Source organism: Xenopus tropicalis, chromosome 2 (genome assembly GCF_000004195.4).
Source record: "Xenopus tropicalis strain Nigerian chromosome 2, UCB_Xtro_10.0, whole genome shotgun sequence".
Lineage (NCBI taxonomy): Eukaryota > Metazoa > Chordata > Amphibia > Anura > Pipidae > Xenopus > Xenopus tropicalis.
Genome location: NC_030678.2, coordinates 56,665,133 through 56,680,835, shown reverse-complemented (window position 1 = coordinate 56,680,835; position 15,703 = coordinate 56,665,133). Strand labels below are relative to the sequence as shown.

The following is a 15,703-nucleotide window of genomic DNA, read 5'->3' as shown; positions in this document are numbered from 1 at the left end:
CCCACATTTAAAGCATCCTGGTTTACCGGATTTCAGCCATGTGCCACTTGGTTCATGTTTCAAGTCAGTCACCATCAAAATATCTCTTAAGAGAACGGCCCCGACGGTACGCACATATTGGAGGGGGCATCTGGGAAAATGGTAGGCTAGAGTCCAACTGTAGGATAGGCCAGTGTCTTTTAAGTATGCTATTTACCTCATAACTCACCAGCATAAAATCAGTAACAAAAACCATCCGGTCCTGATGTGTCTTCTTCAACAAAAGTTCAGGTAAGCCATCCTGTGTCTTCCTAATCGCCTTTTCCATTTCACCATAGAGAAAATCAGCAGTATATCCCCTTTCAACAAAACGATTACACATCTCCAAAGCTTGTTGCGATGCAGTTGCAAAATCAGTATTAATCCTAAGCACTCTTAGAAATTGTGTATAAGGGATCGATTTAATCACAGAAGGAGGGTGAAAACTATGTGCATGGAGCAGTGTATTACGATCTTTTTCCTTACGGTATAAAGTGGTGCCCACACCCAAAGGAGTGTGGAACAACCTAACATCCAAGAAATCTATAGTATCCTTGGCATAATTTAGAGTAAATTTAACAGGAGTAGAGAGGGCATTAAGACTGGCAACGAACGATTCAACTCCAATGTGGTCCCCATGCCATAAAATTAGGATATCATCGATATATCTACAATATAACAATAATTGTTCCATATAAATAGGGTAAATAAATTCCAATTCAAAAGAATTCATGTATAAATTGGCATAAGAGGGGGCCACATTAGAGCCCATCGCCGTGCCAGTCTTTTGTAAGTAAAATGTCCGTTCAAACCTAAAGTAATTGCATGTTAACACTAATTGCAATAACGAACACAAAAATTCAGTTGGTGGGATCCCTTTATGACCCTCAATGAGTGCTTCTTTACAAGCAGCAATGCCCTCTTTTAGGGGAATGATGGTATATAGGTTGCATACGTCAAGAGTGACAAAAAGTGTGTTATCTGGAAGGGGACCAATTTGTCTCAAAATCTCCAATAAGGACGCTGTATCTGCTATATATGATCTCATCCGAGTGCACTGTGGCTGTAAAAAAGAGTCCAAAAATATAGCAATATTGGAAAATAAGGAACCTCTAGCTGATATAATGGGACGGCCAGGAGGAGCCGATACATTTTTATGAATCTTGGGAAGAGTGTATATGATAGGGCACCTGGGGGATTTAGTAACAAGAAAATTATAGCAATCCTGACTAATCCAGCCGGCTGACAAGGCCAGCTCTAATTCCTTATAAAGTCTTTGCTTAAATTTATTAGTTGGATCCCCAGGCAACCTATCATATACATCAGTATTAGAGAGCTGTTGTAATAACTCCTGTTTATAGTATGTCAAATCCAATAATACAACAGCACCGCCTTTATCAGCGGGACGCACTATCAGCTGTTTATCATTACGTAAAGAGTTAATCGCATCCCTGTTTCCAGCTTCTGTAGCCAGTTGTTAGACTGATCCATAGTAAGGGTTTGTAAAGATTTCTTCTCCAATTCAACAATATCAGCCCGAGTTTTAGCTAGTTCCTTCATCAATAACCAGCAACATGAGGTCAAAGGAACATTTATTTAAAATGCCGCACCAACGGCTACAGAATTCTGCTCTTGACCTCCCAATCGTGGGTACATTACGTAATCTAAATCCCTTAGGGATTTTCCGTGATCTATAGTAATCAGATAGATATAGACCATGTAAGTAAAAATCAACCTCGCGTTTTCTAAGAGTGTTTAGACGATTAAATACATCCTTTGGCAACTTTTTTAATGTTTTTGAATAAGGTTGACGCTTTTTAACGTTTTAAATTCTCATATATATATTTATTTGCACTCATGCACTTTATTAATATAACCCCTAGTGTGGGTATATAGTGCTATTAAATTAGCTTTACTGTGTGATATATCACTATGTTACTTATCACCTTCTCTGTGGGGGATTATTTTTAAGCAATGTTTAGTTTGGGTTGATCTCCATATGCACTTGGATACTAGTGAGGTCTCCTGACATTATGATATGATATACTAATTTACACTTGTGATGTGATTCACATATTTTATTGGAGTTTGATTCTTATGAATTTGGGTGTTTCACCTATGGGGGTGCATTTATATAATATAAAATATATATATTATTTATTTAAATCAAAATATTTTTGGTGTTTGCACTGCTATTAATTATGCAAATTACCTGTGAGCACTGATTGGTTAATTTTTGTATTTATGGCTACACCTCACTTCCCTTCCCCATCCTGATGACGATCCTGTTGGGATCGAAACGCGTTGATGCGATGATTGAATAAACCAAAGCCTTTTTTCTACATTTGGAGGCCGTGAGTGCTTTTTATAAGTGTGTTATATATATATATATATATATATAAATGGAATAGCTGTAGAGAGAGTCCGCACTCACAGGTCTTAAGAAAATATAGAAGTTTTATTCAAATCAACATCTAACGTTTCGGCTGCATCCACAGCCTTTCTCAAAGACAATGTGAAACAAACAATGGTGCACTGAAAAAACCGAATTTGGCGCCAAACAATGACGTCATAGGTGTGAATACATTAGCATACAGTGTGAAAAAAAACGCTCTCAAAACACATTGAATCAACAAAAACTGTTAAGATAATATGGATTAGGCATAGAACACAAACAAAAGGACTGTCAGGGGAAAGGAAAAGTGGGTGTGTATTAAAAAAAGCCCGCTTATGTATCTAGTGCTGAACTGCAACTCACACATGTCGCAAAGACATCCCCAAGTTATAAGTTTATAAATGTACAAAATCGAACTGGCCCAAGGAATAAGAAATAATGAGGGACAGTAGGGCAAATATACATCAAGGAGTTGCTGAAAATGAGTAACTAACATGACTGTTCTGTGCAGCATGTATTGCCTGACATGACTGACATGACTTTCAAATAATGCATTATATGGTGTGCCTTATGGGGAATCGGTCCGCTTATTTGTAGTAAAGCTAGGATAAGGGGAATAGAAGAGGCAGATGGGAAGAAAAGTAGTCAAAGAGAAAGATGGAAAATAGTAACTGAGGAGAGACAAAGTAGAGAGGACAGAGTGAGGTAATGAGAAAGGGAAGATGACGGTGCGATGGTATGGCCGTGGGAGGGGACTCTGCGCTCCATACAGAGCAAAAGCAACGGCACCAATTAGTGCGTTTGTTAGCGTGGAAAGCCGATCAGTAGTACTCGGCCATCACCAAGAACATTATAGATGCGACTCTCCTTTGCAGGTGCTGTCAGGTGGCGAAGGGCTCAATACTATGGGAGACAGACCAATGATGTAAAAGGCAGCGGGGTTACTGGTATGCCAGAGTAGGGAGATTAAAAGGTATCGTGTCATTCTCAACGTATCTTGGACGCAGGTACCAAAGGAGGGAAAATTTCTCAAAAAAGATAAATATTATGGCAGAATCAAGCCCAGGTTGTAACGCACGGATGGTGCGATCATACGTCACGAGGAACCTCTATTGTTAAGGTCCATTGGACAGTATTACGCACACTATTGCACCGTGTGTGTTGTATAGGGCATCAACAATAAAGTGTTTATAAAAAACAGTGTCATATGTAATTCTTACTCAGTTTGTCACGGATGGTGCACCCATACGCACAAAGAGACCCCATATGTAATGGGTCCTGTAAGCAGTACTTAGCACACTATTACACCGTGTGTAGAAATAAATAAGGTATGTGGATCTGTCGTTTCGCTGTAGGAAAGATGGTTAATATATATATATATATATATATATATAGATGGTATATATATATATATATAAATAGTCTTGTAAAGAATCGGCACTCACCAGTATCGGGCACAGGCTGGGTGCTGACAAAAATAATGCATCAAACTCAACAGTAGAAAGCACTCACAGCTACAGCATCAATCAGGTCAGTGATTTATTTCAGCATACCATCTACACGTTTCGATCACCACAGGATCGTCATCAGGATGATATATCTAAGTTACAGGCCCTGTCCTCCAAGCCATCAAAATCACGGCAGATTTAAAGACTCTGTTCCTGAGAAAATTAGTTTCTCCGTTGCACTTAAATGAGCCGGCTATTCTTACCACCTTTGTTAAAGAAATTGATGTGCTTCTGTAATATGTTCTGTATATATGGAAATCATTCATTTACTAACACTGGGCAAATTTACACCTGGGAAGAAACCGTGTTAGTAGGGATACGTGTTGGGGAGTGGGTGGGCTGGCACTCTCACCCAGGGAATCTTTTCATTGGCAAATATTATTATAGGGTCTTTAGGGAGAGAAGGGATGATCTATTCACACCCTGCCTGTGTGTGCCATACTCTGCCTTCCCTACCCTGCCTGTGTGTGCCATACTCTGCCTGCCCTAACCTGCCTGTGTGTGCCATACTCTGCCTTCCCTACCCTGCCTGTGTGTGCCATACTCTACCTGCCCTACCCTACCTGTGTGTGCCATACTCTGCCTGCCCTACCCTGCCTGTGTGTGCCATACTCTGCCTTCCCTACCCTGCCTGTGTGTATGGCACATACAGGCAGCATAGAGCAGGCAGAGTATGGCACACACAGGCAGCCTACAGTGACACAATGCTGGCACTGCTCCTACAGTCTGCACAATAACTATATATTAAAAAACTTTTTAATTGCAGTACCACCACATTATATGTTCTTTTTATAGTGTGCAGGGTTTATTTGTGGGTTTCTACTGCTCCTACAGTCTGTCTGAGGTGTGAACAGGGGACCAATGTGGGTGATTACAGCCTGAGCCTGAGGTGTGAACACTGCAGGGGGTGAATAATGCAGGGATTAAAAGGTGTGTACAACACAGGGGATTACATTTTTAAACAATACAGGGGGATTACAGCCTGAATCTGAGGTGTTAACCATGCAGGGGGCCAGTACTGATACCATTTAAATCTTACACAAAGGTAAGCCATCAAAGCAGCCAGACAGGTGGGGGGCCACACAGAGGGGGGTCGCGGGCCGCCAGTTGGACAGCACTGAGCTAGACAATATCACGTGACATGATCATTTTCATTTATGGGCAAGTCATACTTTTAAACAGTCGTTTCAGGATAAGCTTGGTTCTACGATAATGAAAAGATCTTATTAAAATCTTAAAGGAGAACTATACCTTGGGCACTAAAATCCCCCTTAACTATCAAAGCCTTGACCCCCTTCATCTCTCCCTTATTGCATAGTTTAAACACTGTCCCCATCAGTAACCCCTAGCTAATCAGATCAGACTGGCCCTTGGCCCACAGTGATGCAAGCTTTGGTCATTCTGTTGTCCAGAAAAGCAAAACATTTACTTGCTTAATTTACTTAGACATAGGTATTCCACAATAATCGGGTGTGATGCTATTTTTTGTGCAGAAACTGTATGTCACAAATGATCATTGTATGTATTATGTCATGCAGGGTACTTATCTGGTGTCTGATCCAGACGACAGGGATGTTATCATTTATGTTGTACTTTAAGATTGCTCCTCCAGATGGCACAAGAGAGCCACATAGAACTAGTGCTAAACTGAACCTTTGAAAATTCAAGGTAAAACAATGCCAAATGAAAGAAATCAAACAATTACTGGCACGTTATGTGCATTATTTAATACATGGGGGGGGGACAATATTCAGAAGAATATACTAGTTATTTTCAGTATGTTTCACATGTGGAGTGTGTGTATTATTTTACCAAAGCCAGGGTAAAAAAGCAATTGTTGATGAAATAGAGTGAGTGTTTACTTACTGTGAAACCTCAATTTCCTGCATTTTACAACATTGTTTTGTTCCCTGATTTTATATTTTCCCGGATTTTGCACCATTTTTTCTGGTCCCCTGAAAAACTTGAAATGGGGGTTCTACTGCATATGCAGGCCGAGACTGGCATTAGCAGTATTCATGTGCCACTGTGTGCAACAAATGTAATAAATGCATAAAAGGTACCAAGTTTCTTACACAATATTCACCCCTTTCTTGCCAGCGTTCTATTGTTTAGCTAAGTGTCCATTCCACCTTTCCTTGTATATAACTTGCCTGCAGTGTCAGTACCCACAACCTTTCACTGTTTATGTCCTTGTGGTGCCTTGACCCAATGTCTCTCACTATATGATGTGCTTAGGGTGTCAGTACCAACTCTGTGCTTGTGCTGCCAGTATCCAGTGCCTTTTGTTGAACAATCTGCTAGAAATGCTAACTGATCACGCAAGTGGTGGTGATGCTCTACCTTTACCCATTACATTCAGTGTGAACCGAACCCTATTGAGAGCCTCTTCTTCAGCTGCTTCACAGCTCATCCTGCAGCCCCAATCTGGTGTTGAACTACACCTCTCAAATCCTTAGGGCAGGGGTACACGGGGAGATTAGTCGCGCTGCGACAAATCTCTGTTGTTGTGGGTGACTAATCTCCCCGCAATGCCATCCCACCGGCTAGAATGAAAATCGCCGGTGGGATGGCATACACCGTGCTGCAATTTGCCGAAGTTGTCTTGAGAGGAAACTTCGTCAAATTGCGGTGCCGCGTATGCCATCCCACCGGCGATTTACATTCTAGCCGGTGGGATGGCATTGCGGGGAGATTAGTCACCCGCGACAACGGAGATTTGTCGCAGCGCGACTAATCTCCTCGTGTGTCACGGCCCTCAGAGAGCAAAAAGCATTTAGTGGTTTTTGTCTGAGAATAATAGGAGATAAGGTTACACGGAAATTGAAGCTGCTCCATGTTTGGTCCTTGTGAGGTAGATAATTTGATTCCCAGTGTACAAGCTCCTCCCAATATCATCAAAGGAATGAGAGTGCTAAATATTTTTATTTGTAAAGCCCTCAAACTCACAGCAAGTTCTCATGGACTGGGGAAACAAGATCAGTAGAACATCTTTCCCATTGGGCATATCTAAGTATGTATGGGTCCCTGGGTATTTAAGTTGTATTTACCTATACTCTCTGCATACAACTGAAGTTATTTTTATAGTTATCACTGCCCTGGGCATTGAGGATACCAGCAACCTCCCACAGCCAGATAGATAGATTTGTAATTTTAGGTTGGTGCTAGGGTTACCACCTGGCTAGTATTCAATGAGCTCAAGCACTAAATCACCAGCTAGGGCTGGGCCGAAATTACAAATTTGCTGGCAATCTAAATGCCAGTAAATGTGTAATATTCTATGAATTCCTCCATTCCCTGATCCTCAGATGATGGATTATCCCCACCCACTCCTATCCTCTCTACTCATCCCCCCCCATGCGACACAGTGCCGGCTCGCTCCCCTGACACAAAGGCCAGTATAATAGTAAAAAAAAAAAAAAAAAAAAAAGTGGCAACCCTAGTTGGGGGAGCAGCATAATAAAATGTCAAAAACAACATTAAAAAATGAAGCAAAACAGTTGCTTCTATCACAAAGTATAACAAAGTTAGCTTTATGATAAACTATGCCCTTCATTCCTGGTTCATAAATGTCATGTCACTGCATATGTGTTACCAGCATGTGTTCATTTTAGAAACCACTGTCCACCCATAAAAATATTGTTATACTGTAAGTGTTATATTGAAAAAAAACAAAAAACATTTTATGCAGATGGAAAAATTATAGACAGCGACACCTATTAATTGGAAGGTAACTTTTATCAGCAGAACTATTTGTGAATAATACAGAAATATTAGATTGAAGACACCCAGGGATGATTGTCTTAACGTGATTATTAATGCCTTAGTAATGCAAAATACCAAAATGGCCTGAGTTGAGGGATTTATTCAAAGGGGATTTTGTCCAAGATAAGAGAAAAGACTAACAGTGCTCTTCTATATCAGCTTTAACCCATGCTCTGCTGTGTTTTTATGGCCTGTACAGGATTGCACGAAAGGCATACGAAACTGTTATTCTAGTCTTTCTTTCCTTTTCATGTTTGGTTATTACCGTATTTTTCGCCCTATAAGACGCTCCAGAATATAAGACGCACCCAATTTTAAAGGAGGAAAATTTAGAAAAAAAAGATTCTGAAGCAAATACTGTAGTAAAATATTTTATATCAACTGTATAAAGTTAAATGTCTCTGGGCTCGCACATAATGAGGCTTCCCCCAGGGCCCCCCCCAAGCATCCTTCAGCTTCCCCCAGGGCCCCCCCAAGTATCCTTCAGCTTCCCCCAGCCCCCCCCCAAGTATCCTTCAGCTTCCCCCAGGGCCCCCCCAAGTATCCTTCAGCTTCCCCCAGGGCCCCCCCAAGTATCCTTCGGCTTCCCCCAGGGCCCCCCCAAGTATCCTTCAGCTTCCCCCAGGCCCCTCCCAAGTATCCTTCAGCTTCCCCCAGGCCCCTCCCAAGTATCCTTCAGCTTCCCCCAGGGCCCCCCCAAGTATCGTTCAGCTTCCCCCAGGGCCCCCCCCCAAGTATCCTTCAGAGTCCCCCAGGGCTTCCAAGCATCCTCCAGCTTCCCCACGGCACCCACAGCATTCTTCAGCTTCCCCCCGGGCCCCCAAGCACCTTCCATTTCCCCCCAGCGGCCTCTGGCTCCCCGTGATGTCTTCCTCTCTGTGCCGCGGCTCCCAGCTTCTTCTGTGCTTTTATAAGGTTGCGCCCTGTGCGTGAGACGTCAGTACGCACGGGCGCAACCTTATAAAAGCGAGTATGCGGCAGAGAGCCGCGGCACATACAGGAAGACGCATTCGCCGTATAAGACGCACAAACTTTTCCCCCCCAGTTTTGGGGAAGAAAAAGTGCGGCGAAAAATACGGTACATGCACTTTGTAGGTATTCAGGGAACCCTCACATGGGTTTCTATTTGCCAACCCAGCCCCCAAAACTGTTATCTAGAAAATTCCAAATTACTCCTTTATCAGCAAATAATTACAATTTAAAAAATGATTTCCTTTTTCTCTGTCATAATAAAACAGTGCCTTGTATTTGATCCTGCAGAAATCTGTATTGCCATGTTGGCAAAACAATCCTATTGGGTTTATTTATTTTTATTTCATGTTGAAATTATTATACAGTATAGTAGACTTAAGGTATTGAGATCCAAACTACAGAAACATCCTTTATTCGGAAATCCCTTGGTCCCAAGCCCTATTTCAGTTTGGATAGTTACCTTCATGGCTACACATCAGCTTTACAGTAGTCTTTCTAAAGCAAACACACAGCTTTTACCAGCATAGAGCAACAGTATATAATTTTTACTTTAGCAATTTATTGAGTGTATGTTTTACTAAAGAACATAGAACCAAAGATAAAAAATAACCAAAATTTACAGCTTCCCAAGTACACAGAAAGACCTGGTATTATAGGTATTAGAACACAGGTATTAGCTTACATTCACTGGCGTAGAACAAGTCAAATGCAATCTTGTTCATGGAACAGCCAACACTTTATTATTAAACTTTGTAAATTCTTAATATTACCTGTGATAAACTAAGGTATTTCTAAAAAGTTTTGTTCCAAACACTTTCATTTTTTGGTGTTACTGTTCCTTTACCAGAAGAAATTGCTCCATACACATGAAAATAAAAATGCTAAACTATAAAAGGTTGCAGTTCTGTTTCTGTCCATTATTTTAAATGTTGTTTAATATCCTCTAATGTTTTCCCTGCCCATATTAGTGTAATGTCACGCAATACAATCTAATCACATTTACATGATGCAAGCTGTTTTTCTGGGCTGACATGACATCCCATCCAATGGTTTTGTAGCTATAACCTCTAGGAGGATTAACCCCAAAGTGAGGCAGTGATAGTATATTAAATGCAGATTGATTGGTCAGGAATCCCTGCCTTGCTTTGGAAGCAATCACATTTGTGCACTTTTCTCATAATCCTCATTTAATAGCGATCATTCTGTGCCGCTGAATAACTTCTTTCAGAGAGATGAAGCTGGCAAGCCAACTGGTGTGAAGTGGGATAGAGCGGAGGTCCACAGTTCTGTGTGCAGTGGATGCAGCAATTCCAGCCCTGGGACTCAGGTAATATGTTCACACTTTTTACTTTATTTACATTATATGCAGAAGAGATCCCAGGCACAACTCTTTACAGGGAAAAGCTTGCACTGAGAAAAGAGAAACAATAATTGCTTAAACCCAAGCATAGAGCCATATCCATAAGCCTTTTTTGTGACTGAAGAAGAGAGAGTTGGAAGGGAAAAACGAGATTTTGCCTTGATACTTGATTTTTTGGTGCCTTTCAGGTACACACATGTTTTCTAGATATATGTGAAATGACAGTCTCATGGGAAAAGGGATGTTTGCCAAGATTCTAAATGGTAAGTCTTTTAACTTTTTACTTATATTTCTTAAGGGAGAAGGAAAGATTGAAATCACTGGGGGTACTTAAGTAACTAAAACATCCTTCTCACTGGCGCCAAGTTTCCTCCTGCAGGCAACTTTGAGCGACTTCGGAGGCGATGCAAAGGGCTTTTCACTGGTAACTTGTATTGTTGCTGGTGGGAAGGCCTTTCGGAGCGGGTTCTCGCCCGTGATAGCAGAAATCTATCGTGGGCGAGTAACTCATTCCTTGGGTTCTTACCCTTAAAGGTGTACATATTTTATGTCAGTAAGTGTTCTCCCTAGTGTATCAAACTTGTTTTAACACCAGCTTATTTTTTAATATTGGGCAAATATGCCCCTGTTTAGTAACCCATAACAACCAATTGTGATTAGCTTTTCTAAACCTACTATAGATTAAATAAAGAAAGCAAATTGCTGATTGGTTACTATGGGTTACAGCACTGGGACACATTTTTATTATAGTATGGATAAGAAAGAAATAGAAAAATCTTAAAAGCTTGCAGTTTTTTATTTACTCGGCCAATAGAATGTATCACGTAACCTACATTTGTTAGCATGGAGTCATTGTAGCAGAATAAAACCAGTAGGTTGAGGGGGTTTATCACTGAGGTCTCTAAAAAGAAAAATGTATTTGTAAAAAACAGAATGATTAAATATCCACTAAAGGCAGAACATTTGTATTTGCATGTATAAGCAACTTAAATGGGGAGCTCATGTTCAAATTAACTTTTCATTATGATGTAGCCAGTGATATTGTGAGATAGTTGGCAGCAGTAGGATCCAGTCTATACGTAAGTGCTTAGTACAGCATGAAAAATGTATGGCTGAGCCGATGCTGTGATTTTAATACCAATACAAGCCTGTTTTCTCTGTGGGATTCTTTTTTTCAGATTGTCTGCATTCTTGTGGTTTCTAAGTGGTGTGCTTTAAGGTTCTGCATTAGGTCCACTTATGTTTCATCTGTTCATTAAAGGAAAGAATAGGAATGTATATATAAATTTTTTTTTTCCATCTGACATGATTCCACAAATTGAAAGGAAACCATGCTACTAATATAAACCATATCCTTACCCCACCCCCAAGCTCACAATATCATGCAACACCCCCATCACTTTGTTCCATGGCGAAGTGATGCATTCTAGGGCTTGAAGTCCCCTCTGCTTTCCATAGTGGGTGGTGCACAGATTCTCTGAAAAGCAGAGAATATATCAAGTCATAGGGGCACATTTACTAACCCACGAACGGGCCGAATGCGTCCGATTGCGTTTTTTTCGTAATGATCGGTAATTTTGCGATTTTTTCGTATTGTTTGCGATTTTTTCGGCGTCTTTACGAGTTTTTCGTAGCCATTACGAAAGTTGCGCAAAGTCGCGATTTTTTCGTAGCGTTAAAACTTGCGCGCAAAGTCGCGCCTTTTTCGTAGCGTTAAAACTTAAAAGGCGCAACGTTTTGCGCAAGTTTTAACGCTACGAAAAAATCGCGACTTTGCGCAACTTTCGTAATGGCTACGAAAAACTCGTGTTTTTTCGCAAAAATCGTAAAGACGCCGAAAAAATCGCAAAAAATACGAAAAAGTCGCAAAATGTTCGTTTCCAATCGGAAGTTTTCCAATTCGGATTCGAAATCGTGTCTTAGTAAATCAGCCCCATAGTGTTAAGGGTGAGGGATTTTTGCACAACAGTATAAACCTAAGGTAGGGTTGGGATATGGTTCATAGGAGTATCGTGGTTACCTTTCAATTCATGGAATCAGGTATGTATGTGTGATAGTATTTAAGCACCAACAGAATTACTTGTGTCAAAAAAGGGGAGTGTGTTTTCCCCTATAATGACACTGTAAAATGCAAGACAACTAAAACCATCCAGGTTTTGTCATCCTCAGAGACTCAGGGACTTGGTGCAAAAGAAAAAAAGTGTATTGAAAAAACTCCAACTTTCCAAGTACAAACAGTACTCTTCTTCAGGGACAAAGTCATATAAAAAACACAGTACACTTACTAAATCCTTGATTGTGGTGTCTCCATAGGCTGTATTAGCTGAGAGCTGAGCTCCACAAAAACTGCTGGACAAAACAACTTAGAGAATTCCCCCAAGGTCTATACCTTGTCCAGTAGACTGTAAGTCTGTGATCAAGAAGAGAATATGATTGGAATTGAATGATCTATGTTCTATAGTTTTTAAAGCCAGTATAGGGGAATGCCTATCCAGTATGCCGGCATTAATATGAGGGCATATGAAAGCAAAGGTTATTGGAATGAGCACTCATAGAGCATGGTTGTGAGATTTTGCTTTAAAAAGTGTGTTCACACACTATACTTTACCCAACAAATAAATATAGGGTGTATTTGATGTCTTCCCACCCACAGAAGGGGAATATAATCATAACCCACAGGAGCACTTACCGCTTCTTCAGTGTGCTACACGCCAGGAACCACTCCCAGAAGGATCCCAAAAACGTTATACCAAAAAATACATATAGCGGAGCACCACTGATTAAAAATCAAAAAATCTTTATTCCATCTTAATAAAACCTTGAATACATCTCCTGCAAAGACCTAGCGCTTAACGCGTTTCGTAGCCTCCCGCTACTTCCTCAGAAGGGGGGAAGACAAAAACATAGTTTCAAGGTTAATTTGCAGTCAGTACCCATCAGATATGTTTACAGGTCGCTCAGTGGCTCAGCTATAACAGTTTGGTGCCCAAATGTAGTCTCAAACTAGCAATGTTATTTAGTAAGCAGGATGGAATCCATCTATTAGGGACAGTGCATGCCCATTAAGTGAGCAACTTAAAGCAGCACTAAACCCTGCTGCACTGCTCAGCCAAACTTTACTTTACTGTTGTTGAATTACAGAATAATGTAACATATAATAAGGTTGAGGCATGCTGGGAGCTGTAGTACAGCAACACCAGGCTTGTATTCTTAAAGCAATATTATATAAAATAGAACTTTTTCAAAACTTTTCACCAAATATCCAGGGCCAGTGGCTGCAATAAATGCAAAAAATAAAATAAAATCCTCCAATGAGCATCCCAGCTGATCTGTGTAAATCTGGCTCCCTGTTCTTTGTGTACTGCAACTAGAGTTGGAAGCAATATAAGTCTGTCCTTTATCCCCCATGTCTGAGTCCAGTGTCATATAATGAATTTAAAAAAAACATTATTATCTGTATATGTAAGTTACCAGCAAGATGCGTGACATAGTGCTGGGAATCAGTGTTCTCATTGATCACGTTTCTTTTAATTTTAATTTATTTTTATTACATGCGGGTTTGTTTCTATTTGTTATAAGTAACGAAAAGGCAAAGGTTTTGTGTATGTGTGAAAAAACATTTCTGCAGTTTTCTGAAGTTTGTTTCTTTCCTTCTAGCTTTCCTTTTTGTGCAACCAATTTATGCCATATGGGCATGTTACCGCTCCTGCCCATCAAACTGCGTTTGCACTCAGGAGCGAAGCTGCTCGGTTTTGTGTGATCGAATTGGACTCCCAGAGATCCCGAAGGAATTCCCTTGTGAAGCTTCCTTTATTAACCTTGATAAAAACAACATCAAATTTCTATATGAAAGAGCATTTGGGACGCTGCCTTTATTGAAAGGGCTCTCACTGAGTCACAACAACATATCCTTTATCACTCCAGGGGCTTTCAAAGGGCTCCCTAACCTGACCGAGCTGAAAATGGCACATAATGAGTACATTCGGTATTTGCACACCAGAACATTTTCAGTTCTGAAGAAGCTTGTTAAACTTGACCTAGCCGACTGCAACCTTTTCAACATCCCAGACAGAATTTTTGTGGAACTCCCATCTCTTCACGAGCTAATCTTCTTCCAAAATAATTTCCGAAGAATACCAGGTGCTATCAGAGGAATGGAGAATCTAACTCATATTTACCTGGAAAGCAACAGAATTGAAGCCGTGGCCTATAATTCCCTCCAAGATCTAATCAACCTGAAGTATCTTAACCTCCAAGACAATAAAATTAATGTAATCCATGACCGGTCTTTCCAAGACTGTCAGAAACTGGAATATCTCTATCTCAATGACAACTTATTGAATGAGTTACCGGAAAACTCTTTCAAAGGCCTCAAATGTTTGAAGATGTTAAACCTGGGTGGAAATTTTATAAGGAATGTATCAAGTGCGTGGTTTCAGGATCTAGTAGAACTCGAGGTTCTCTATCTTGACCGGAACAGAATCAGTTACATTGAAGAAGGGGCTTTTGAAAATCTCACCAGCTTGGTAACATTGCACCTGAACAGCAACAATCTAACCACTTTACCTTTTGAAGTGTTCAGACCGGTTTATTTTTTGGGTAGACTTTTTCTCTTTAGAAATCCCTGGGAATGTGACTGCAGGATAAAATGGTTACAAGACTGGATGGATAACTATAAGCTTGTTCGCGATGTACCCTGCTCTGCACCAGCATTAGTGGCAGGCATGGACCTTAGTAGTATACTGTTAAAGAAATCACAGGATGGAGTCTGCCTGGACCCAACTGATGAAAACTTTACATATTTTGTCCCACTCCCTACAGATGGACTTCAGTCAACAATGGAAACCAAACTAAGCAGCCTTATCTCAAGGCTCCTCTTACCAAAAGGAAATTACGAAGCATCTGGAAATATAACTGATTCTTCAGACAATACTACATTATCTGATGGAAAGAACACTGCATCCTCCCTAGATCTTTCACAGAAAGTAATAGCCCACATACTGTGCTTTATTCTATCACTGTTTCTCTAAATGGGCACTAATTCAGATATTTTTCCTTTGACTAATGAATAGTATGACATTTGAAGAAATATACCATTTGTTAAAAGATGATTAAAGATGAGATAAAAATACATTATCATACATTGATAGAAATGTGTACATTATTCTTTGCAAAAAAAAAAAAAAAAAGAACTTTATTTTGGATAGCTTTGCAGAGAGTTGCAAATAACATTAAAATCCAGGTGATCTTCACTTAACTACGTAAAGCCTTGTCTTTCTGTCTCAGGGGACACAAATGGAAGGTAAGATGCTTAATATCTAAACTGGGTACATTTTCCTACATATTTTTCTATGGGGAAAAAAAACTTGTAATCAGCAATGTGAAGCCAAAAGGATACAAAATGGAACTAATGTATGTGGTTAAAATCTGTGCGGTGCATGAGAAAAGTAAAAACAGCCTTGGACCTTGAAAACATGGGTTAGATATTGTTATTATGCTATCCTTGGCATAACAACAATAATCACTTTTAAAAGATTTTGTCCTTTGTTTTATAAAGTTGTGGAGCATTGTGATTCTATAGGAGTTTCTTGTAGCCTCAGTGTCTACCACTATAAATTTAAGATGCGTGAAACGCATTTGTGCTGGAAATTGCATTTTGCCAGCTGCACTTGTAGTCATAAATGA

At 40.2% G+C, this 15,703-nt stretch overlaps 1 protein-coding gene across 1 annotated transcript; it reads left to right on the top strand.

Annotated features, from left to right (window-relative positions):
• Positions 1-9,713: 9,713 nt before the first annotated feature.
• Positions 9,714-15,154, top strand: nyx (nyctalopin). Its single transcript, XM_031896804.1, has 3 exons — positions 9,714-9,985; positions 10,207-10,281; positions 13,676-15,154. The coding sequence occupies exons 2-3, from the start codon at positions 10,248-10,250 to the stop codon at positions 15,046-15,048; spliced, it is 1,407 nt and encodes a 468-aa protein (XP_031752664.1). The 5' UTR covers positions 9,714-9,985; positions 10,207-10,247; the 3' UTR covers positions 15,049-15,154.
• Positions 15,155-15,703: the final 549 nt, after the last annotated feature.

Bases quoted from the DNA above. Each gene is read 5' to 3' on its own strand.
- nyx (XM_031896804.1), top strand. From the start codon at position 10,248: ATGGGAAAAGGGATGTTTGCCAAGATTCTAAATG. The intron at 10,282-13,675 runs GTAAGTCTTTTA...CTTTCCTTCTAG, and splicing joins GTTTGCCAAGATTCTAAATG to CTTTCCTTTTTGTGCAACCA.